The sequence below is a fragment of the Bactrocera oleae genome, chromosome 6 (genome assembly GCF_042242935.1).
Source record: "Bactrocera oleae isolate idBacOlea1 chromosome 6, idBacOlea1, whole genome shotgun sequence".
Lineage (NCBI taxonomy): Eukaryota > Metazoa > Arthropoda > Insecta > Diptera > Tephritidae > Bactrocera > Bactrocera oleae.
Genome location: NC_091540.1, coordinates 24,854,934 through 24,880,957, shown reverse-complemented (window position 1 = coordinate 24,880,957; position 26,024 = coordinate 24,854,934). Strand labels below are relative to the sequence as shown.

At 37.0% G+C, this 26,024-nt stretch overlaps 1 protein-coding gene across 3 annotated transcripts in view; it reads left to right on the top strand.

Moving 5' to 3' along the window:
• The window catches only part of Kap-alpha1 (karyopherin alpha1), a 39,722-nt gene extending 18,353 nt beyond the window's left edge, over nucleotides 1-21,369 (top strand). For 2 of the 3 annotated variants that reach the window (XM_036371525.2, XM_036371526.2), the window contains exons 6-7: nucleotides 17,436-17,595; nucleotides 20,774-21,369. In XM_036371525.2, coding sequence (XP_036227418.1) covers nucleotides 17,436-17,595; nucleotides 20,774-20,958 — 345 coding nt within the window. In that variant the 3' untranslated portion in view covers nucleotides 20,959-21,369. The remainder of the gene's footprint in view (nucleotides 1-17,435; nucleotides 17,596-20,773) is intronic. The other variant, XM_036371527.2, reaches the window with a different exon arrangement.
• Nucleotides 21,370-26,024: the final 4,655 nt, after the last annotated feature.

The following is a 26,024-nucleotide window of genomic DNA, read 5'->3' as shown; positions in this document are numbered from 1 at the left end:
GAACCGCCTCTTCCTCTGTATTGTTGTGCTCTTGAAAAACATTAATGTCTCCTGTTTGCTCTGGAACGGTTAGAGCTCTAAATTCGGGATCTAAAAGTTGTGAGGCAGCTCGATCATCAGCTGTTTCTTCCGCTGTGACATGAAGGTTTTCCAAAATCCGTTCTAGTTCGTTCGATGAAAATTTGTCATATTTGAGCTTATTCAGCTCAATTTGCTCCTTGTGTGAATTGCAAATACTCTCGACGTCATTATTTAATAAGTCTGTTTCCTCATTTCTCCATGGGTGAAACATCATGGCGGTTTCTCTGAAGAAATCGGCTCTTGAACTTTCAACGCTAAAACGTTTCCAACGCAGAATAAGGGCTTGCTTCCTTTTCCTTAGAAATCCTGATCCGTCCTTTAATGCCATTGGAAGTGCAGCTGTCGTGTCATCCTCGTTCTCTTCTTCGTTGTATTCTTCGTTAATGTCCGTAGAGTCCTCCTGTAAAGCATTCAATTCAAGTCGGGGCTTTATCATCCTTACTCGGTTGTTTGGATGTGATGTATTATTTATAAATATTTCCCCATTACTGGCTTCTGATAGATGCAGTCCCAAAATATTATAAGCTGCTTCTTGAGCCGATATTTCCGATCCATTTACAAATTTGTTTCCGATGTGCTGCAGTTTTCTTTTAATGGAGAAATTCCTCCATGGCTTGTCTCAATAATGTTGATACTCCTCTATTGGATTTATTTATATAATTAATGATATAGCTGCAGCAAGCGTATGCGTCCAGAATGAATTGAATGGTCATATTTGCTCTTTGCAATTTAAGGATATTTTTATAATAGGCATTTAGAAGCCTGTCTAAAAAGATCCGTTAGAGTTAATAGTTCCTGTATTTTTTGGAATTGAGCTTTGTGTTGCTCAATACCTTCCTCATTCTCCAGAGGGAAAAGTATTTCTGTCCGTGGCATCGGCGGATATGGCATGTTGAATCGGCACACTTGTCTTAGGCAAGCTCGACCATGTCTGTGTTTTTGATACTGAATGAATTCCAGTAAGTCCAAATCATCCCCATCGGTTGTGATGTGTCGATCGATGAATGTTTCAACATCATTTGTGTTGGTGATTCCATCACTTTCCAATTGTGGTCCGTTACTTAGCCAGTACATGCCATGACAATGTGGTGATCCCCTATGCTGGAATTCAATTCTGTAGTAGTAACGGACTACTAAATTCTCTCCAAATAGCCCGTTTTGTAATAATTTTAGCATTTGGCGGAATCGATTGTCGAAATACCTGGAACATGTAACTGGATCTGTCCTTATCAGTCTCGACTTTTCAGAGCTTGATAGAGCAGTAGCTTCCTCTTCCGAAATGTCTACTTTATCCACCAGTTTCTTCAATATGACTAACAACTCAGGCAATTTTGTTTCTGCAGCAGACATTGTGATAAAAAATGTTGGCAAACCAAACTGGCGGATCATGGCTAAAACTTTCTTCTTTTCAGTCTCCCAATGTGCAGGTGAGGATCGAAGTCCTTTGAGTATATGATAGCCTTCATCATGCTGGATAAGGTTGCTGACAAAATTTTCATCCCTCACATTTGCAGCAGTTATAATCCTCGATCCAGACTTTTTACGCAGGCAAATGGAAATTGCATTTTTAATGCGCTCCAACTCGTAGAACTTATAAATATTTAGGAGCACGTCCAAGAAACCCTCTCTTCGAGTTCTGCGGCCTAAGTTTGTACGTCTGCTTGGTGACATTTTTAAAAAGGAAAATCCAACTGAAAATAAAAAATTACTCCCTTATATTTTCTGTTCAACCGTGTATACCAAATTTTAATATTGTGTAGTCATCAAAAGTTACCAAAAATCGATATTAAGCTGCGAACTTACCGTGATTAACAAACACTTATTAGCAAACAATAAACTTCTTAGTCTTTAAAACAAAACAAACTTTATCAAAAACTTAATAAAACAAGAGAAAACGTTATCTTCGGTTGCGCCGAAGCTATAATACCCTTCACAGGTGCATTTCTTTTAGTAACTACTATATGTATGACTACATTTGAAAACGTGACTTGCCAACGGAAAGCATTTTGCCAGTTCTTTCTAGCCAGGTTCTTTGCTATAAACAATCTTCTATTCGAATTAAAGTTAGTTATTGAGGTAAATAGATCTTTCAGACATTTACATAAATTTTAATTTTTTAAGCTGATTGATTATTCACATTAAATTAATGGAAAACAAAACAAATTATAATATTTATAGAAATTAGAAAATATATAACATATAATAATATTTATTATTCTATAATACTTTTTTATATGATATTTAATTACAATAATTACATCTATGACTTACACTTTATATTATAATACAAACTTAAATTTAATAATATTAAATCTAAAATATATCTATATATATAATATATCTATTTTCTAAAGCTTAAAAATATTCCGTCATGGTCACTATATGGTGTTTCATATGTGATACATGAGGTCATTGCAGAATCCATGTTTGTCCATACCCAATCTATTGCTGTTTCCTGTTTTGTTGTGGCGACCTTAGCCAATGAAGATTGAAATCCTAACTGTTGCAATCGAGCCTCCAAATCATCAGTTGCTGTTAGGCGACATATGTTAAAGTCACCAAGGACTACTGACGGTCCATTATACTGTTCAGTTATCTGACGGATATTATTTTCCACTTGGTTTCTAAATTCCGGAAGTCTATAGCGGGGGTTCCTGTACACAAGTGATATGGAAACTGTTGAATTGTTTACGTTTAACAGTTGGTAAACGTTTGTTGAACCGGTGTCGTTTCTTGAAAATGATCCTTCTGATAGACCTGGGCACCTATATTGCTTGTAGTATATTATAAGGCTGTTGGCAGGGCGTCGTCGGGATGATCTTGTTTCTCCATCAAGGCGTGCAATAACACTGTAGCCTTCTATTGGGAATTCTTCTTGAGGTAAGGCCCATGTCTCGGCAAAGCACAGAATATCAGCAGAACAAATCAGCTTGTCTGATCTGATATCTTCAATATGCTTGTTTAGGCTCTTTACATTTTGATAATAAATATCTAGACGTTGTTCCGATTTTTCAGTCAAAAATCTGTAGCATGTCGTCAATGCTCCTTCTGTCTTCAACCTATTAAGTTGAGTTTTAATTGGATCCTGCGGTCCAAATGGGTTCGGGGGAGAAAATGTCCCGATTATATACAATCCATTGGCACTTGTGGCTCTGCTACATCCTACATATAAAGCTGATCTGCTTACTCTATCCTCTAGATGAACAGCAACTTGTGTGTATGTTCTACCTTGACTTTTATGTATCGTGATGGCTTCAGCTGAAATGACCGGAAACTGTCTGCGTTCTATGGTTATTTGCTCATTTCTCTTGTATTGGAATGATCGGACCACGCTCATGATTGGTGTCCAATCTGCATTGCGTGCAAAGCTTCCAACTCTTGATTCTGCGAATTTTATCCATAGTCGCACCACTGAACTTTCAGATCTATGTGATTCGTAATCAACCTGCATTAGTTCCCCCGTAGCACCATTGACGAGACCATCACTTATGCTTATGTTGACTGTCACCATATATTTGATCGAAGTATTGAGCTGCAATGTATAAAGCATTCCTTGTGTTTCCGATGGCTTAAAAGACTTCACAGCTTCTAAAATGTTTGCCCTGCTGCGTTCTGTTAGGGAACTTGACTTAAGTGTATCCTTCGCAGTCGAAATGAACTCCTCGGTCATCGTGTTCGCCAGTTTAGTTAAATTAAAATCATTTGCTCCAGCATTTGAATAAAATAGATGGATGGCTTCGTTCGGTATCTCATTAGAGGTCTTTTCCTTGCTTTTGATTAATTGGATGTCAGCGTGTGTCATATTTCCCTCTGACATGTTATTTAAAGCGATAGCAAATGTTTGATCTTCACGCTGGCGCATTATTTCAGTGAGCTCAAAGTACCGAAATTGATCCCAAAGCGGTGTTCCTGTAATTGTACTGTAATTATCATTCCTATTCGGCGCAAATATCCATCGATCTCCTACTGGCGGCAGCTGCTTTAAGTCACCAAACACGATAATTGGTATGCCTCCAAAGTAAGCGGTGCTCCTGAAAATTTGCTTTAGCCTGCAATCTAAATATGCAAACATCTTTGCTCCAACCATTGAAATTTCGTCAATTATAATAAGCCTAATATCTATGAGATTGGCATGAATTGTGTTTAATGTGTCACTATTTAGCGGCCGAAGATCGCCGGAAGACTGGTTGACGGGGAGTGAAAAAACCGAATGAAGGGTTAGGCCCCCAATTCCAAATGCTGCTTTGCCAGTGGGTGCGCAGAGTAACATCTTGGCTGTTTCGGGGTTGGTTCCTGGTACACTATTAGCTCGCAATGTCAACGATTGATATATAGTTGTTATAAGCCGACTCTTGCCCACTCCAGCACCGCCTCCGACATATTCGAAGAAGATTTCCCTTTTACTGACATTGTGCATTACATGAGCAAAATATTCCCTCTGTTTGCTGTTAAGTGACTGCACCATTGCCAGTAAATGGTCTTCTAATATTAGAGGTGGGAGTTTAATTAATCGAACCGCCTCTTCCTCTGTATTGTTGTGCTCTTGAAAAACATTAATGTCTCCTGTTTGCTCTGGAACGGTTAGAGCTCTAAATTCGGGATCTAAAAGTTGTGAGGCAGCTCGATCATCAGCTGTTTCTTCCGCTGTGACATGAAGGTTTTCCAAAATCCGTTCTAGTTCGTTCGATGAAAATTTGTCATATTTGAGCTTATTCAGCTCAATTTGCTCCTTGTGTGAATTGCAAATACTCTCGACGTCATTATTTAATAAGTCTGTTTCCTCATTTCTCCATGGGTGAAACATCATGGCGGTTTCTCTGAAGAAATCGGCTCTTGAACTTTCAACGCTAAAACGTTTCCAACGCAGAATAAGGGCTTGCTTCCTTTTCCTTAGAAATCCTGATCCGTCCTTTAATGCCATTGGAAGTGCAGCTGTCGTGTCATCCTCGTTCTCTTCTTCGTTGTATTCTTCGTTAATGTCCGTAGAGTCCTCCTGTAAAGCATTCAATTCAAGTCGGGGCTTTATCATCCTTACTCGGTTGTTTGGATGTGATGTATTATTTATAAATATTTCCCCATTACTGGCTTCTGATAGATGCAGTCCCAAAATATTATAAGCTGCTTCTTGAGCCGATATTTCCGATCCATTTACAAATTTGTTTCCGATGTGCTGCAGTTTTCTTTTAATGGAGAAATTCCTCCATGGCTTGTCTCAATAATGTTGATACTCCTCTATTGGATTTATTTATATAATTAATGATATAGCTGCAGCAAGCGTATGCGTCCAGAATGAATTGAATGGTCATATTTGCTCTTTGCAATTTAAGGATATTTTTATAATAGGCATTTAGAAGCCTGTCTAAAAAGATCCGTTAGAGTTAATAGTTCCTGTATTTTTTGGAATTGAGCTTTGTGTTGCTCAATACCTTCCTCATTCTCCAGAGGGAAAAGTATTTCTGTCCGTGGCATCGGCGGATATGGCATGTTGAATCGGCACACTTGTCTTAGGCAAGCTCGACCATGTCTGTGTTTTTGATACTGAATGAATTCCAGTAAGTCCAAATCATCCCCATCGGTTGTGATGTGTCGATCGATGAATGTTTCAACATCATTTGTGTTGGTGATTCCATCACTTTCCAATTGTGGTCCGTTACTTAGCCAGTACATGCCATGACAATGTGGTGATCCCCTATGCTGGAATTCAATTCTGTAGTAGTAACGGACTACTAAATTCTCTCCAAATAGCCCGTTTTGTAATAATTTTAGCATTTGGCGGAATCGATTGTCGAAATACCTGGAACATGTAACTGGATCTGTCCTTATCAGTCTCGACTTTTCAGAGCTTGATAGAGCAGTAGCTTCCTCTTCCGAAATGTCTACTTTATCCACCAGTTTCTTCAATATGACTAACAACTCAGGCAATTTTGTTTCTGCAGCAGACATTGTGATAAAAAATGTTGGCAAACCAAACTGGCGGATCATGGCTAAAACTTTCTTCTTTTCAGTCTCCCAATGTGCAGGTGAGGATCGAAGTCCTTTGAGTATATGATAGCCTTCATCATGCTGGATAAGGTTGCTGACAAAATTTTCATCCCTCACATTTGCAGCAGTTATAATCCTCGATCCAGACTTTTTACGCAGGCAAATGGAAATTGCATTTTTAATGCGCTCCAACTCGTAGAACTTATAAATATTTAGGAGCACGTCCACGCGCACTCAACGCCGATCATAGCGTCGAATTTCAGAACGTGCAATTTTACTATAAGTTGTTGTAGTTGTCCTCTTTTCTCCGCAGTAAATCGTTGGATACGACTATTCCTGAGCATCGTCGTCGGTTGTAACGTCTCTTGGGCATCTACCTTGTCCTGGAGCCATTGCAACCCGTTCAATGGATCGATTTTCAACGGGTTCATTGTCCATTAAAGTCTCCTGACCACCTGGATTTAAATCCTCGTCCATTTCAAGCGGTACATTTTCCTGACGGGCATTAAGAAGGTCTCTTACTTCTGCCTCATCTGCAGGATCCGCAATAAATGGCACAGTTTCCTCGTTTCCAGCATTTGCCAGCCAATCACTTGACATTTGGATATTATGCTTGACGTAGAGCTCTGTACCCAGCAGATAGTTTAGTGCCTCCAATATTTTTGCTGGTCGCACTGTCTCCGTCATAATTTTGTTCATATTCCAATCGACGTTTCAAGTGCACTTGAATAATATGGCTGTTATCAAATCTTCGTGGAAGCATGGTGACTGTCTCTACAACTGAAATGGGGATATTCACCACTGCTCCACGAATAGCACATTGTCGTTCATATCCTAAGGAGATGATGCGCATAAATGGGATCCTCGGTGATATCAGTCTTTCTTCTAGACACGTTGAATCCTAAGGGCATTCCGGAATATCAGGAAACTCCAATCCTTCGGATAGGCAGTTATTTGGTATCTTGCCCATCCTAACAATACGATAGCATGTGTTGCAAAAGTTGTACTTTTGGTTCGAAGACCGAAATTTTGATGACAGATAAAACACTTTTCTAGCATCTTCTGAGCGCGCAAATTCTGTTGAAGTCTGATATTTTTCTAGTTTTTGCACTTGACGAGGGAACCAAGTGCCACCGCAACAGACTCATATTTCAGTGGGTCCTTTCTTTATCAACAATGCGTACATATCAAAGATATTGGCAGCTCGACGTTGACGTTGACGTTCTTGTTCTTCTAGATGTGCATCAGGAGAAAGTTCACGACGTCTTGTTATATTCCTCCTGGTTTGCCTCTCGATTTCTAACTGGCGATTTTCGGGATTCGATCTATGCAATTGTAATCTTTCCAACGTTGATTCCTGATTTCAGTGAGTCCTTTCTTTATCAACAATGCGTACATATCAAAGATATTGGCAGCTCGACGTTGACGTTGACGTTCTTGTTCTTCTAGCTGTGCATCAGGAGAAAGTTCACGACGTCTTGTTATATTCCTCCTGGTTTGCCTCTCGCTTTCTAACTGACGATTTGCGGGATTCGATCTATGCAATTGTACTCTTTCCAACGTTGATTCCCGCTCGTTTGCTAGTTGTTGCCTGGTTTGCTGGCGGGTCACTCTTCTTTGAGAAGAATTTAAAATTTGTTCACGACGTCTTCTTATTGGATCTTCTCGACGACTTCTCCTCAATGCTGCATCTCGTTGCCTCTCTTCTTCTCTTATTATTGCATTCTGGCGCCGTACAGAACGTTCCATTGTGTCGCGCTCCTGCTCCGCTGCTCTATATTCCGGATCCAAGCGCCTGTTTGAATGACCCATTGTGTTGCGCTCCTGCTCCGCTGCTCTATATTCCGGATTGGTTCTCCTATTTAAATGTTCCGCGGTGTTGCGTTCCTGCTCTTCAGTTCTATATTCCGGATCCAAGCGCCTGTTTGAATGACCCATTGTGTTGTCTATTTGAATGACCTACTGTATTACGCTGCTGCTCTTCAGCTCTGTGAAGTAGGTTCTGTCGTCTAGTGGAACGTGCAGAACTATCACGAGTTCTCTCCTCATTGCGGTACTCCAAATTTGAGCTGCGTAATTCTGCAATATAGTCAGCGTTCCTTTGTCTATTATTTTCCAAATTTTGACTATATTGTCGTCGGCTTCGATTCAGAGCATTGCGACGTCTTTGTTCCTGCGATTGCCTAGATACTCTTGGCATTTTCAAAAATTATTAAAAAATATACAAATAAAAAATATTCTAAAATATTAATAAATTATGTAATAATAATATAATTAAAAGAATGCGTATTATTTAAAAAAAGGATTTTTTCGTTGATTTTGAAAGTTATTTGCGTTGTTGAAAGTTTAAGCTGCTCGCGTAAACTGAAGTGAATCGATGCGTTGGGTCCTATTTATTGAATGTTTTAGAGCCTGACTTCACATCTGTAAACTCTTTTGCCCTTCTTGGTATCATCAAGCAACTTTCGTAAGAATACTAATGTGTTAATTACAGAAAGTGCATTGTAGAGGTTCTTTTTTACCTAGGTTATACTTTCTACCTAACTTGCAAACTATGTTTACTTCCTACTTACTCTTCTACCTAGGTTTTGTTTTGTACCTACCCATCAGTTAATTAGGGTTTTAAAACTGAATAATTATCTTTAGATAGTTCTCTATTATTATTAATAAATAATATATCTTGAATAATTAGGGATTTATTTATTTTATGGGTAATTAAATAATATTTTTGCTCCTTACTCTTATGTATATATTCTTAACATAATTTTCTACTTTACAAATTTATTTAGATCGATCAGTTTGTACGGCAACTATGTGATACAGTAGTCAGATCAGAAAAGTTTCTTAGGATATTTTATTGTTACCGTGGCCAATAATTCATGCCAAATTTGATCAAGTAATTTTAGTTGAAATATTAAGGCGTTAACTACAAAAGGGGCATTATCGAGGTTTTTTTTACCTAGGTTATGTTTTCTACCTACGTTTCGAACTATTTATTTCCTACCTATTATTCTACCTAGATTTGGTTTGTACCTATCCATCAGTTAATTAGGGTTTTAAAACTGAATAATTATCTTTAGATAGTTCTCTATTATTATTAATAAATAATAATATATCTTGAATAATTAGGGATTTGTTTATTTTATGGTTAATTAAATAATATTTTTGCTCCTTACTCTTATGTATCTATTCTTAACACATTTTTCAACTTATTGTCCCAATTAGCTACATGTCACACCTTACTTTTGGCACAAGCAAAACAGTTTTTGGCAGATATAAGATAATTTTTATTGAAAGCTCAAATTGGACAGTATAAATAATTAATTAATCTGATTTGTTTATAATATATTATTTGTAAAGTGGTTAAATCTGACAGCTGTATGCTATAGTGGTCCGATCTTAACAATTCGTTCGAAGATTGAAGTCACATCTTAAGCAATAATCCATACTAAAAACTTCCATACAAAAATTTATTTTGATCGGTCAGTTTCTATGATAGCTGTTTAATATAGTGGTCTGATATGAACAATTCGTTCGAAAATTGTAGCGATATCTTGGACAATCATCATCCATGCCATATTTCGTGAAGATAACTTGTCATAAACAATTTTTTTCATATAAGAACTTTATTTAGATTGTCAGTTTTTATGGCAGCTATATGCCATTGAGAGAAATCAATGCCGGATTTCGTGAAGATATTTAATCTAATGAACAATTTTTCCATGCAAGAACTTGATTCCGATCGTTCCGTTTATATGGCAGTTATATGCTATAGTAATCCGATGTGAACAATTTCTTCGGAGATTGCATTACTTCTTCTAGCAAAAACTCATGCCAAATATTGTGAACATACCTCGTCGAATGAAAAAGTTTTCCATGCAATTACTTGATTCCGATCGTTCAGTTTGTATGGCAGATATATGCTATAGTGATCCGATCTGAACAATTTCTTCGGAGATTGCATTACTTCTTCTAGCAAAAACTCATGCCAAATATTGTGAACATACCTCGTCAAATGAAAAAGTTTTCCATGCAAGTACTTGATTCCGATCGTTCATTTTGTATGGCAGATATATGCTATAGTGATCCGATCTGAACAATTTCTTCGGAGATTGCATTAGTTCTTCTAGCAATAACCCATGCCGAATTTCGTGAACATACCTCGTCAAATGAAAAAGTTTTCCATACAAACACTTGATTCCGATTGTTCAGTTTACATGGCAGCTATATGCTATAGTGATCCGATATCGGCGGTTCCGACAAATGAGCAGCTTCTTTGTGAGAAAAGGACAGGTGCAAAATTTCAGATCGATATCTCAAAAACTGAGGGACTAGTTCGCGTATATACAGACGGACGGACAGACAGACGGACATGGCTAAATCAACTCAGCTCGTCACGGTGATCATTTATATATATACTTTATATGGTCTCCGACGTTTCCTTCTGGGTGTTACAAACTTCGTGGCAAAATTAATATACCCTGTTCAGGGTATAATTATTGTTAGCGCTATGTTAGGTTATGTGTGTCAGATTACCACAGATTACTTAATAGGTTGTGCGAAGTTTGTATACTGCGTTCTGAAATCTAACACATAGTATACATATTATATTTTATTATTATTAAATACTTACATTAAAATGAAATCAACACTGGTATTATTAATATTATCATCAAAGTCGGTACATTTAAATTTGGCGAGTAATTTTCAAAAATTAGTACATTAGTGCGATATAATTTAAATAGTTAACCACATTTCCGAATAAACGATGCTCTTTCAATATAGTCTATGGCTGTGAATGATGATGACATTCGTTACGCGCGTTTTTTAAAATATGCAAAATTAGATGAATTTTTTCAATCTTTCTGAGACATTTTCTTAATATTCCGTAAGAACCTTCTACAGAGTATTAGAAAACCACAAAAAAAAAACACAGCCAAATCGGTCTAGCCGTTCTCAAGTTATGGCGTGACAACGGGAAACGGGTTTAATTTTTATATTATATAGATCTTCATATATAATATTATATTAAGGACCATGCGTGGCCTATTAGCCTACGAGACAAACCTATTAAATACATACCAGGTGTATCGGTATGGAATAAAATGAAATACTATTTTTGAATAGGAACGGTAAAAAAATTTATTAAAAATATTTACCATTGCTTTTTACACATTTTGACTAGTTTTCTGGTAATTTGTGGATACCATGCCAATAGAAATGATCGTCTTTTGAAGCAAACCAATCAGACACCCAATTTTCGACTTCTGCGTAGGAATCGAAGTGCTGCTCAGCCAATACAATAGAATAAAAGCAGCAGAGCGGGCGAGTTGGTCGGCTAACTCGTTGCGGCTACCCCTTTATGCCCCGGCACCCAGATCAGGTGTACACGGTTTTGCAAACTGATAGGTGTTCAGCCTTCCTATGCACTCCTCCATTAGTGGCGATTTAATCTCACAGGCTGAGATCGCGTTTAGCGCCGCTTGGCTACGCTGAGTATAGCTATACTCTTGTTACGATAGTTGCATTAGAGATTAATTAATGCACACTGACTTATAGCAAAGAGTTCTGCTTGAAAGATGCTCGGAAAACATACCATGGAAAGTTTGGTATACGGTCCTGCAATGACTGCTTCAATGAACTTCGCTGGTTTCGAGCCGTCAGTGTACCACTGAATCGTGCTACCTCTCAACGGGTCGGGTGTGGATTCACTCCAGTCCGCCTTACTGCGGAAAGTAACTTTAAATTTCTTCGTTAAATCTACCCTCTTTGTAACGCCGTCTTGGAAGAAGGGCCAGTGGTGTATTTTCCTCTAATGCCATCATTTGTTGAGACGAGATTAGCTTACTTTTTCCATACCCCTCACCTGTCATGAGCAACTAGATGGAGCGGTGTGAGCTCTGAGAGTGTTCTCAAATTTTCCTTTTGCCTTTATGACAATGTCCTGGCTTACCTTTGACACCGGATTCCATTGCTCGTAAGCAGCTCAGGGAGTTCATCTACTACGAGGCTCCATACAAGAGGGGACAGTACTCCGCCCTGTGGGCAACCTCTCGTAGTACTAAGACGTATCTTGCTCTCCACCACTGTGATTTCTGCGATCCTGGTATACAGTACTGCCTCTATCCATCTGAATATAGGAGCTGCCACATTCATTTTCTCCAGTGCTCTGACCACGCTTGCGTGGGACGCATTGTCAAAAGCACCTTCAATGTCTAGGAAGGCCACATATCGGCATCTCACTATTCTCCTCTCTCTCACGAATTTTGGATTTCAGCCGCTAGTTGGTACAAAGCAGTGTTAGTTGTTTTGTTGTAGCGGCAGAATTGTGTCGAGTTGACTGTCCTTGGCCAGAAAAAATCTGGGTCCGTTCCGGTTACGTGGACCCGACTGTTATGAGAACGCAGTGTTAGTTGTCGTTGTTGTTGTTGTAGCGACAGAATTCTGCCGAGTTGAGTCATGTTGTGCATGGGCGGTATTTCTTTACCTCTCTTCGCGCATAGGACCGGGCCTCTCCATCTCTATCTTCGGAGCGATCTCCCCAATCTACGTGGCCGTCTTTTCGTCCTTAAAGTCGAATAACAGCATTCCTGATTTAAAGTAAACACAATGGAATGCGCCGGTATACCCTCAGCCGTTATATTTCTCATCCTTGATGTTGTCCTGCAACGCAGTGAGTTCTTCCGACCCCAAGCCCCCGCCGGGTAGTTGCGAGGCAGCACCGCCATCCGTATGCCTTTTAGATCTTCCGAGTATTTGCGCTGACTCACAACACCCGGGATGAGATTTGGAGCGGACTATTGTCCGCCGAACGCCTGTGGCTGATTCCCCTTCTGCCGCTTCAAACTCGGATGTTCTTGAGGCGTTATCTGCCCGCTCTTCCGTTTCGCGGTTTGCTCGTTAACCAGGTTGCGTCTTTGATTCCCGCGTCCAACGACGGACGCGGCGTTTGCTCCTGCCTGTCTCTTCGTGGCCGGATATGGGTTGCTGCCCCCGCTCCTGCTACCATTTAAGAGTGGCACCGCTCATGCCCTCTTGCGTGGAACGTCAAGACCACTGGGACATCCCGCTGCTGGTTCTGAGAGCATTTTGCTACCACGTTTACGTTTCTTCTTACCCGTCCCGTTTGGGTCGCCAGCCTCAGAGCTGAGCCTGCTTGCAAGAGTTATTGTGGGGTCCGCAACTGTATTACCTGCATCTCTCGCAGTAGACGCCTTTTGAGTGCCGCTGTATGAGGGCACGCCATCACGTGCTCCTCAAATAGTGCGCGCTCCTCTGGCGAAAGAGTGTCCAGAAAGCTGTACTTGCGCCTAGCTCCAGGAATACTCTTATCTGCAACGGACACATTGCAGTCTGTTTTTGTTGTCAGTGTTGATGGTAGTTGTTGTTGTTCGGTGTTTCGATTTTGTTGTTTTTGTTTGTTAGTGCTCATTCTGTTTCTTACTACCTTTGGCTCAGCATGGTGAGCTTCTAGGTCTTTTCTTTGTCAGAGGGAACACAAAGGTCCCCCGCGCCAGAGCCTCTTGACGCGGTAAGGCCATTGTTACTTCCATGCCAATACGTGTAGAATAGATGAAAACAAATGGTAATCGGAAGGGGCAAAGTCTGGTGAATACGGCGGATGGCGTAGCAGCTCCCAACCAAGTACTTTGATTGTATCCTGAACCGATTTTCCTTTGTGTGCACGTGCATTGTCGCGTAACCAAATAACTTTGCCGTGTCTTCTGGCCTATTCTGATCGTTTTTCGATCATGGTTAAAATTAATCATTTGTTGTATATAGCGATTAGTATTAACAGTTTCACCAGGTTTAAGACGCCCATGATATACCACGAATGAATCGATTTATTTTTGCAGTCGATAGGTATGGTTGTTTCGGATTAGCACATGATTTTCTCTGTTTAGGATTAAAATAAATCCATTTTTTTATCGCCAATGAAAATTCGATGCAAAACTGATTTTCTTTCGTGTCTTTGAAGCAAAATTTCACAACTGTTTTTTCTGTTTTCCATTAATCTTTCATTCAATTGATGTGGCACCCATTTTCCACACTTTTGGAACTCTCCCATAAATTTCAAACGGTCTGAAATTGTTCGTTGTGCAACATTTAATATGGCTGCCATTTTGCTTTTGACTCAAAGTATCGGGTGCGTTCGAGCTAAATAATACTTGCAGCAGTACCGTGTGTTGCAAAATTGCTAATACTCTACTGATGTGCAGATAAAAATTTAGTGTTGCCGATTATTTGCATAAATTGCGTGCAAAAAATGACAGCAGAACGTAATGCTGTTGCAAGTGTTGCCTAAAATTCACGCAGAACGTGATACTATGACAAATTTGCAACACTGCTGACGTGATTGCCATCTCGAACGCACCCATCATCTTGGTCCAATCTTGCTTGCAGTTCGGCTGCAAATTTTTGGTTGTTTTCCACGTTCTTCATATCTCACATCGAAACCATTATCTCTGAACTGTTGAAAACAGGTTTTAGAAACTCATGATATACTTCTGATCCCATCAAACACAGAGTATTGCCTTTTTAATTTAGTTTAATTTTACCGTATTTATTGAAGTTACATGTGCTCGAGTACATATGTACTCGTATATGATAACTCGGGGAAAAGCACCCTGATCTCAAAAAATGAAATTTTTCAATTGATGACCGCTGAGAAGTATAATTTTAAATTATAACATTATAAGCAAATATTATGAAATATAGTTATTCATAATCGGAACAATTGTGGTAATTTTTCTGTTCTTTCAATATCAGGTGTGTTGAAAAAATTTAACGATTAACAACTGACGAAGAAAAGTTTATTTACAGTTGACAAGCTGTAACAAATTAAAAGAACAACGAATAACAAATAACAATGCTGTGTGTGAAAACCCCTATTATGTAATGCAAATTTTTACGTCATTAAAGTTATTTTGAATTACTTTGCTTATTTGTTCAATGCTATTGAAATTTATTTGATATTGCATATAAATATAGGAACTTTTAATAATATAACCAAAATTATAGTTTAAACAAATAGAACGAGAAGACAACTCCCCATCGAGAAATCTGGCACCAGGGCTGCATTTTATTCATAAGAATTCTATTTGAGGAGTATCCGATTATCAGTAAATCAATTTTTTATAGACAAAATATGACACAATGACTACCAATAGGGTGACGTGATTTTTTATAAACAAAATATGACACACAATGACTACCAATATTGTGACGTGATTTTGATAGCTCGTGGCGGCCATGTTTGTGTGAAAACATATAAGTTGAAATATGTATGTTGTCCACTCAATTGCGCGACATTGCGTCCTTATTGCCAAAAAACTCGGAGAGCCAATTTTTACAGGCCTCTCTTGAGGCCAACTTCTCACCATTAAGCGCGTTCGCCATGGACAGGAAAAGATGGTAATCACTTGGTGTCAGGTCTGGACTATAAAGTGGGTGCATTAGAACCTCCCATCCGAGCTCCAGGAGCTTCTGGCGAGTCACCAAAGACGTGTGTGGCCTGGGGATGTCCTGATGGAACACAATTCGGCCTCTGTTGATCAAAGATGGCCTCTTCTGGATGAGTGCTGCCTCCAAGCGGTCGAGTTGTTGGCTGTAGAGGACCGAATTGAGCGTTTGGCCATAGGGGAGCAGCTCGCAGTAGATGATTCCTTGCCCATCCCACCAAACACACAGCAAAACCTTCCTGGCCGTCAATCAGGTCTTGGCCACCATCTGGGCCGCTTCCCCGAGCTTTGACCACGACCGTTTGCGCTCGATGTTGTCATAAGTGACCCATCATCGCCAATCACAATCCGCTTCAGAAACGGGTCGATTTTGTTGCGATTCTGCAGCGATTTGCAGATGGAAATTCAGTCCATCATGTTTTTTGCGTTAGTTCGTGTGACACCCAAACATCGAGTTCCTTTTTGAATCCAAGGTTATGCAAATGGTTCCAAACGGTTTTCTGGCTTATCTTTAGTTCCTCAGCAATTAAATAAGTGGTTATGGGCTTCAAGGTAACAAAAAATACTTTTTTTGCGAATTTTTTTTCTTGTACTAAACGTTGGGGGGCAGTATTTTATATGTCGAAAATGTGTATAAAGTTTAAATGAATCGGTCAAGTAGTTTTGAAATGACAGTGAACACGGTCTTTGAAAAAGTAGTTTTGAGAAAAACGCGTCTAAAGTTTGTTAACTTTACCGACAACCCGCAGCAGTTAGAGTTGGAGCGTTAAAGTCCAGGAGATTAATAAGACAATAACTTTAAGAATATTGCTTATATCGACATAAAATTTTAAGGACATATTCTTGAAATGTTAAACAATAAGATAAGAGAAAAAAATCGATTAACGCTAACCCCCCTTATGTACTGAAGTTGGTTGAAATCGGTTAAGCAGATCCCAAAATATGGTTATTCACCTAAAAGTGGGCAGTGCCACGCCCACTGTCTTATTTTGAACGCGGTTCCTATAAAGTCATTTCATACCATGCCAGAGATAAAATTTAATATATCTGGCTTGTTTAGTGCTTGATTTATCGCGCCTTAAGTTGTTTTTAACAGTACCGTTATATAGGGAGAGGGCGGATTTGCCACCTGGTTTCACCCATTTTGACACTGTTGCTAGAGGTGCTAAAAACGCTTGCTCTGAGTGAATTTTGTTATTGTTGCTTTAGCGGTTTAGGAAATATGCACATTGAGGGCGGGACCACGCCCACTTTAAAAAAAATTTTGAACTGCAGATGGCCCTCCTTCCTGTATACCAAATAACAGTATCTTATCTTATTGTAGAGCTTAGTTATGGCAATTTATTTGTTTTTGATTAATGGCGTTTTGTGGGCGTGGCAGTGGACCGATTTCGCGTATCTGCAATACCAACCGTCTTACGGTACCAAGAAACATGTGTACCAAGTTTCATAAAATATCTAAATTTTCACTCAAGATACAGCTTGCACAGACGGACGGAAAGACAGTCTCCCGGATTTCAAATCGTCTCTTCATCCTAATCATTTATATATATTATACATAATCCTATATCTAACTCGATTAGTGTTAGATGAACAAAACTATTATACTCTGTAGCAATAGGTTGCGAGAGTATAAAAACAAATAACAACCGTTGGTTTAAAGTACGGCTCTTATTATAAATAAATGCTCTAATTGGGAAAAGTGCTCAAACGTTCCGAGTCTATTAATATCCTGCAAAAAAATCCAGAATTACTTATGGCTGCATATTATTTCAGTTTATACAACTATTAAAAAATTGTAAACACCGGATATGAGAATATTTTCGCTTCCATTCGATGCGAATTATTTAATAATTAAATATTATAGTACGAAATACTTTGTATCCTAAAGATTATTTTTTATTATTTAAGGTTCATGTGGGCTGCATAGCACCTATGTGTGACTTCCTGACCGTGGTGGATTCCGATATCGTTCAAGTGGCTTTAAATGCACTAGAAAATATTTTGAAGGCTGGCGAAAAATTTGCTGCTCGTCCAAATCCATACGCCATAGCAATAGAAGAGTGTGGAGGTACATCAATATTCTTTAAAAATATTATTTATTTGTGTGCATTTTATTATTGTTGTGCTGTGAATGTAATGTAAATTGATGTCGAATTTGTGATGGGAGAAAAGCTCTGTCGGCCAATGTTGCCCTTTTATCGTAATTAAAGTGAAATAACATTAGCAAAAGCGAAAAAAAACGATCCATACATTTACTTATTCGCCATACAATAATTTTCACATTTTTATAGACTACACATGTATTGGATTGGCAACTAAGTAATTGCGGAAACCAAAGACAATTTTTTCATGAAACTAAATAACTTTATTCTGTAATGTATTGCCCATTTTGATCAATGACCTTTTGCCATCTTTCGGGCATCATCATAATCACATGTTCATAAAACTTCTGGATTTATTAGCAAAAACTGAATCAGGAACGATTTGACATCATCATCATTATTGAAATTTTTACCATTCAAGGAGTTTTGTAAAGATCGGAACAACTCAGAACTATATGGTGGATGTGGCAAAACATCCGAACCAAGCTCCAATAATTTTTGCCGAGTGACCAAAGATCTATGAGTGAAATTCGCAATTACTTAGTTGCCAACCCAATATTATTAAATTGACATTTCTTCCTAAATGTTTTTTGTGATTGGGTTTAAAATATTCGAACTTGGATTTAGAATAGCATCCCTCAAAGTCGGGTATGGGTACGTAAGAATATTGGAGAAAATAAGAATATATATACTAATGCCGCTGACTTAACAGTTTTGCATTTAAAGTTAAAAAATTCGACAATTTAAAATATCCAATTTTTAGATTTAAAATTTTGTATATTTTGCACTTATATTGTTCACTTTTTTATCCACTAACACTTCACTACTTATTTCATATTAAACAGTGCACAAATTACCCTATTTACGTATTTTACTAATAAATAAAAGTAAATAAAAAAAGAAAGATTGTACACCAATAACTGAACCCACAATCTTGTGATGGGTAACGCAAAATATTACATTTCCTTTCTCTTAGTAAATCCCGGTGTTGGATCGACCAGGGTTATTTTTTTGAAGCACGGCCCAAAGCCGCCAATGCAGAAAGGAGTTTTACGCGAAAAACTAATAATGTGGTTTTGGCTCTGGCAATTGGAGTATGATCTGATTTCTTTATTTTTTTTTGCTTCGTGTTCAAAATATGTAGATATGGTGTGACTGATTGTTTGTATGCAACCCTTTTGTTATTTTTGAACCGGTATGAAGTAAGCGTTAAGATACAAATGTGTTGGTAGGGAACATTTGTTGTGAACGAGCCTTAATTTTTTTTTCTGTTTGGTTGGCATGACATCTGTCAAACATATTCAATAATCTTACCTTGTCAAATTTTGTACCGAAAAGTGATGATTTCCGGAAAGCATTAATTTTTGGTTCCATTTGAGGAAAATTGATGCAGAGTCGCATCGAATGCTTGTCGGAGCACATAGTGATTCTATTTTCCATCAAAGCAATATGAGAAAGATGAAACAGCTCAGATACAATGTTTTCGAAGTGAGATATGAAGAACGTGGAAAACAACCAAACAAGTTGGGAGATGGCAATCACGACAGCAGTGTTGCAAATTTGTCATAGTATCACGTTCTGCGTGAATTATAGGCAACACTTGCAACAGCATTACGTTCTGCTGTCATTTTTTGCACGCAATTTATGCAAATAATCGGCAACACTAAATTTTTGTCTACACATCAGCAGAGTATTAACAATTTTGCAACACACTGTACTGCTGCAAGTATTATTTAGCTCAAACGCACCCGATACTTTGAGTCAAAAGCAAAATGGCAGCCATATTAAATGTTGCACAACGAACAATTTCAGACCGTTTGAAATTTATGGGAGAGTTCCAAAAGTGTGGAAAACGGGTGCCACATCAATTGAATGAAAGATTAATGGAAAACAGAAAAAACAGTTGTGAAATTTTGCTTCAAAGACACGAAAGAAAATCAGTTTTGCATCGAATTTTCATTGGCGATAAAAAATGGATTTATTTTAATCCTAAACAGAGAAAATCATGTGTTAATCCGAGACAACCATAAACATCGACTGCAAAAACAAATCGATTCATTCGTGGTATATCATGAGCCTCTTAAACCTGGTGAAACTGTTAATACTAATCGCTATATACAACAAGTGATTAATTTTAACCATGCATTGATCGAAAAACGATCAGAATAGGCCAGAAGACACGGCAAAGTTATTTTGTTACACGACAATGCACCTGCACACAAAGGAAAATCGGTTCAGGATACAATTAAAGCATTTCGCTGGGAGCTGCCAACCCACCCGCCGTATTCACCAGACTTTGTCCTTTTCGATTAAGATATGTTTTCATCAATAGGACACGCATTGGCTGAGCAGCACTTTCGCAGAAGTCGAAAATTGGGTGTCAGATTTGCTTCAAAAGACGAACATTTCTAGTGGCATGGTATCCACAAATTGCCAGTAAGGTAATAAAAATGTGCAATGGCCAATACCTTCAATAAATTTTTTTTTTACATCTGGTAGAATTGAACAAAAAGTTAAGTATTGAATTAAATCTGTTATTATTGGCAAATACCATGTATAGTACCAATTTAGTTTGATTATAAATATGTGGAAACAAGTTAGTGAAGTATTAATATAGTGATAATAGAAGTGTAAAACCACATAAAAATCAAAAAATTTCACATCTAAAATTGGTTTGAACTTTAAATACAAATAATGCAAAAGCCATAAGTCAGCAGCCGCTATATGTATATTCTTAATCTCTTCTATCATCTCTTACCCATTTCAACTCCGAATTCAGGGGCTGCTATTCTAAAATTTATCCAATATTAGCGATATCGATCCATCCTTTTCCTAGCCCCCATAAGTATGGAGACTGCTTTTAGTGATATACGTATTATCTTGATTACCGTTAAATCAAATAAAATAGTTACGTTCATGAACCAAGTCAGCATTGAGTTATGAGTATTGGTGGAATAAATTATAATTGTTCTGGTGATGTTCTTAAACAATATGAATTAAATCTTGGTATTTACACATATACTATATTTTCGTGTAGTTTACATACTTTGTTACGTCTATATATATTTACTTTTATATTTAAGAAATGAAATGAATATATATAATCCGCAAAATTGTAAATTATACTTTTTTCTTTCATTTAAGGTTTAGACAAAATTGAGTATTTGCAATCTCACGAAAATCGTGACATTTATTGCAAATCATTTTACATAATTGAACAATATTTTAACAACGAAGAAGAAGACTCCCGTGTAGCTCCAACAGAGGAAGAAATGCATTACACATTTAATCCAAACATTGCAACTCCGAAAGGCGGATTTTTATTTTAACTCAAAGGATGGTTTCCTTCTTTTGGTATAAAGCGAATATAATGCATCTGTAGACAATTTATATTTCCTACAAAGCACATATATTTTGTTATTGTAAAATTAAAGATTTAAATTTTTTTCTGAAAAAAGTTCAAACAAATACCAAGAATGATAGAAATATAGATTACGACAAATTCGTACGGTTAATTGTTTTGAGTTTTTCAGAAATACACTGATTAGTGATGTCATAAACGGAGGGAAACGTTACGTGATGCAATCTTGTCTATCATTCTTGAATAAATATATTTTTACATACATTCATGTATAGATATGTATTTTAAAAATTTGATTGTAATGACAAATTCTCCGACAATTTTGTTTAAAATTATTTTCTTTATAATTCTTGCAATAAAAAGTGGATATTAAAGCATAGCGTTCTGCTAATGTTTGGTTTAATTTCTCTACTATAAAAATCTTAAAATTTATATGTATATATTATGGTACTTTGTAAACTTTTATTAACATAACGACGACTTTGCATAGTGGTCTATTCGTATGAGCTACATGATTTGAGATCGTAAGGTTTCAGACCGATTTTTTTAAATTTTTAATCTTCATAATATAGGATGTTATATATATCGGTTTGAGAATCTTGTTTCGGTTCTATACAGTGGTTGTATGCAGTTTAAAATTGCGCAAATGATGAGTAAATGTAAGTGTTTAAATGAGTTTAAACTCCCTCCTCCAAGTACACCACTCTACTCGGGAAAAACTGACACGCCTTAATGAAACACACCACACCTGTGAACACTCAAGGAATTTCACCCCACACCAGATGACACCACACAGGACAACACAACATACCATTTCTCATTCGCTATATATTCATTCGCTTATCGTCTACGGGCCTGAGCGCCACATCAACTTTCCGTTTTTTAGCATTTCGACTCGCTAGTGATCAGATCTTCGAACACCCGCCTAAATCGACTCCCTTTTTTTAATAATTTTGCCAACGGTGAGTGAAGTTAAAATTAACTTATTAATTAATTATTCATGGTCCTTCGAGCCATAGTGAGCGGCACTATGGAGTAACAAAAAAAAAAAAAGGTGAAGTGGCTAAACGTTAATATATACATGCAAACGAACAAAAAAAAAAATGTATATATATATATAACAAGTGACTAAAAAGTTCTGTGGAGTGAACTGACATACATATACACATAGAAGAAGAAAAACAAATAGTTAAAAGTTAATTTTAAAAAAAAGAAGAAAGTGTGGAGTGACACAAACATATGTACAAGAGGTAAAAACAACAATTATCAAAAAAAAAACGGGCGCAAAATAACACAAAATTTCATATGAGCGCGAATAGCAACAAAAATACATACATAATTAAAAAAAGTACGGGCGCGAGTCAAAACTAACAAAAAAAAACATAATCACTTCAAAAGGACACAACAACAACCACACCAGCCTAAATCAGCACAGCGAAGCAGAAATTGGGAGAGAGCCACAAGCGGAAAAAGCAACACACAAGTATACCATACACACATATAGTATACATTATTGTCCCCAAAACCCCTTGGTGGACCCCAAAGTGAGTCGTATCGTTTCCTATTCCTTTATTTTATCATGCATATATGTATGTAAAGATTACAGTTTTATATATATAGAACCTGTAATAACAAATACGTTCACCAAACTACAACAGTTCGGTAAAATATATATATAATATATATATATACGAACATAAAGATGTATTATTAAGAACAACAATAATTCAATTCCTATTTATGCTTAGCTTCGTGTATTCAAGTACACCATCAAGAAACAAAAATCAAAAACGAATTCAATTATATACTTGCAAATTTCTCCAGCAATACCCCTTGTGTTTAATAAAGCAATAAGCAGGATTACATATAAGTAAGCAAAGGCAAAATAGCAAATCTAAAACAAGACAGAGAAACAAATAAAAACACAACAAACAAACATACATATATGCATATCGAAATAACGCTTATATATCACATCTCTATATATCGTTAAATATATATTTTTAATAAACATATATACATACAAAAATATATTTACAAAGTGCATACGGTCAAATACCTGCACATTATTTACTTTGCTTTCGCGCTCTCTTCGCTGTGCGAGCCTATATACACATTTATATACACAAACGGCGATTAATATTATTATTTAATATTGTTATTTAATATCCATTTCAAAAAAGAAACAATTATCATAAATTTCGAATATTATCAAACGGCGATAAAACAAATATATGATAAACGAATTTATTAAAAATTAAAATTATTAAAAACAAAATACAAAAAAAAACATTTTTTCCAACAACATACTTACATTCATATGTTACATATATTCAAAGTCCTCATAGGCAATTATCCGGCAATACCCCTTGTAACAAGCAGGATTGCATACAAAAAAAAAAAGCACATTGATCTCTTCAACGAGCTCTCAATTGCATTAGAAAATAAACATACATACGCACAAACAATCCGTGCATACTTATGTACAAAGTGTATTGATCTCTTTAACGAGCTCTCATTTTCACAAGCACATAAATATATACTAACAAGTCCGTGTATTAGGGTGTACCTAAATACACCAACATAAGGACATAAAAGTGTTGTTAAATTAAAAGTGCGATTCTTAATAATTAAATTAAGAAAATTTAAATTACACTCACAACAAAATATTTAAAATAAAATACAAATTAAAAAATTTATTTCGCATTTAAATATTTATCTAGTCCGAAAAAAACTCGTATACAAGTATACGCAAAAGAGTATTCGGTATTAATTATCATTGATTGCTGCTTTTAAATCAGTTTACACTGAGAAAATTTTAATTAACTTTGACACATATAGTAATAAATAACATAACAAAAATGGTTAATGACGATAAAAATCATTTTACACCTGCAGAAGCTACACGCCCAAGACAGGTTACCACAAAGCAAATAAAAGGCAAAAATATTTGTGCCACCAAATTCATTTCTGAGAGTGAGACCGATTCAAGACATCTCTGAATCGTTATTGGAAAAAAAACAAAATATTGACAATTTTTGGTCTCGTCTCCAAACGGCTCATGACGTCATTGTAGATTATGACAATTCAAATCTACCACACGATTTTAAATCATCAGCTTACGCACTATACGAAAACTGCTTAGACCAGTACGAAGAAACAAAAGCTATGATTTCTGATCAATTAAAGCTAATAAAAGCGATTGCACCTACTCCACATCCGAGAGTAGAGCTGCCACAAATTCTAAGTCAAGAGGCAAGTTCAGGCATCAATCTCGAGGTGCCCGCATGTGACACAGAAATATTTTATGGAGGTTATGAAGAATGGCCGTCCTTCCGGGACATGTTCACTGCCGTATACATCAACCATCCAAAATTATCAAAAGCGCAAAAATTGTATCACCTCCGATACAAAACAAAAGGTCAAGCAGGCATAATAGTCAAACAGTTCGCACTTTATGACGACAATTTCAATTTGGCTTGGGAAGCTCTAAAAGCAAGATATGAAAATGAAAGAATATTGGTCGATAACCAAGTAACGACACTAATAAACTTGCCTAAAATTAAAAAAGAAACAAGTGAAGAATTTGTTAGACTACAATCCACTGTTTCTAATTGTTTGTCGGTTCTATCGACACAAAATATTCTCACAGACAGCTGGGACCCTATACTGGTGAACATATGCACCGCCGCATTACCAAAAAAATCGTTACTTTTATGGGAGCAATCACTCTCCCACGTGGCAACAAATGAAAGACTTTCTTACTACCCAGTACGAAATCGCTGAAAGGGTAGACAAAAAGCTAATTAAAACAAAAATTGTACAACACGACCTAAAAAGAAGCTTCAATAGACCCCAAGCTAGTAGCAAAAACAAATTAATCAGACAAAACGCAATCGTTCACATCTGAACAGAACACTCGTACGTCATGCGAACTATGCACGAGAGGGCATAAACTACAATCTTGCGAGAAATTCAAAAAATTAAAAATTATAGAAAGAAACTATTTCGTGAGATCAAAAAAATTATGTACAAATTGCTTGTCACATGCGCATACATATAAAAATTGCAAAAGCAAATTCAATTGCTTATATTGTCACAAAAGACACAACTCAATGCTTCATTACAGCAAATTACCCATATTACCCCAAAGAAGCGCTTATACAAAAAGAACCACAGGTTTAGTGGTAACCAAAACTCCCAAAAACCAAAATGCCGAAATTTGCCAAAAGAAAAGTTGCTCAAAGGCATTAAAAACTCAAACGCTACACAGCGTAATACAAAACAGGGTATTACTACCCACAGCAGTCATCTCCATCGAACAACGAGGAGAGCTGTTTAAACTTAGGGCCTTAATAGACCAAGGATCACAACGATCTTTCATAGCGTCTAGGGCACAAAATAGGCTACAACTGCCAACAAAACAAGCCAACTTTGACATCACGGGAATGGGCGGAAGAGTAGTCCAAAACTCAAATAAAATCTGCCCCCTTACCCTAATTTCCCCCCAAGCGGATAAGAGAATTAAAGCAGAAGCTATAGTCTTACCGCAACTAACAAATATGCTTCCAAGCTATCATATAAAAACACAAATATCTATAATTCAACCAAATCATCGAGATATATTACTAAGTATTCGAAAAGAAAATTTATTGTACACTAATTTCCTTAAATTTGCAAAGGGCAGTACAACATAAAAATACAGGGGATCCAATGGAATGCGATATCTGATCAGCTTTCATATCCTACTGAATCAATATCTGCATTATCCGCAATAATATTTTTGACCCTGCAGGATGACTTTCGCCAATTATGATACAAGCGAAAATCCTAATTCTTCTTCACTTAGAAAAATGGTCACAATCCTCAAACAATCTTAACGATATCCGAATCTACCGATTCTTGGCCACAATCGCCCACTTCCATACATAATATCGTCCGCAGCATACGAGTAATTGTCATAGAATGTCCAAAAATCGACACTTCTCTTACTAGAGTGCCTCATAGTTGTCAACATTTTCATAACGTATAAAA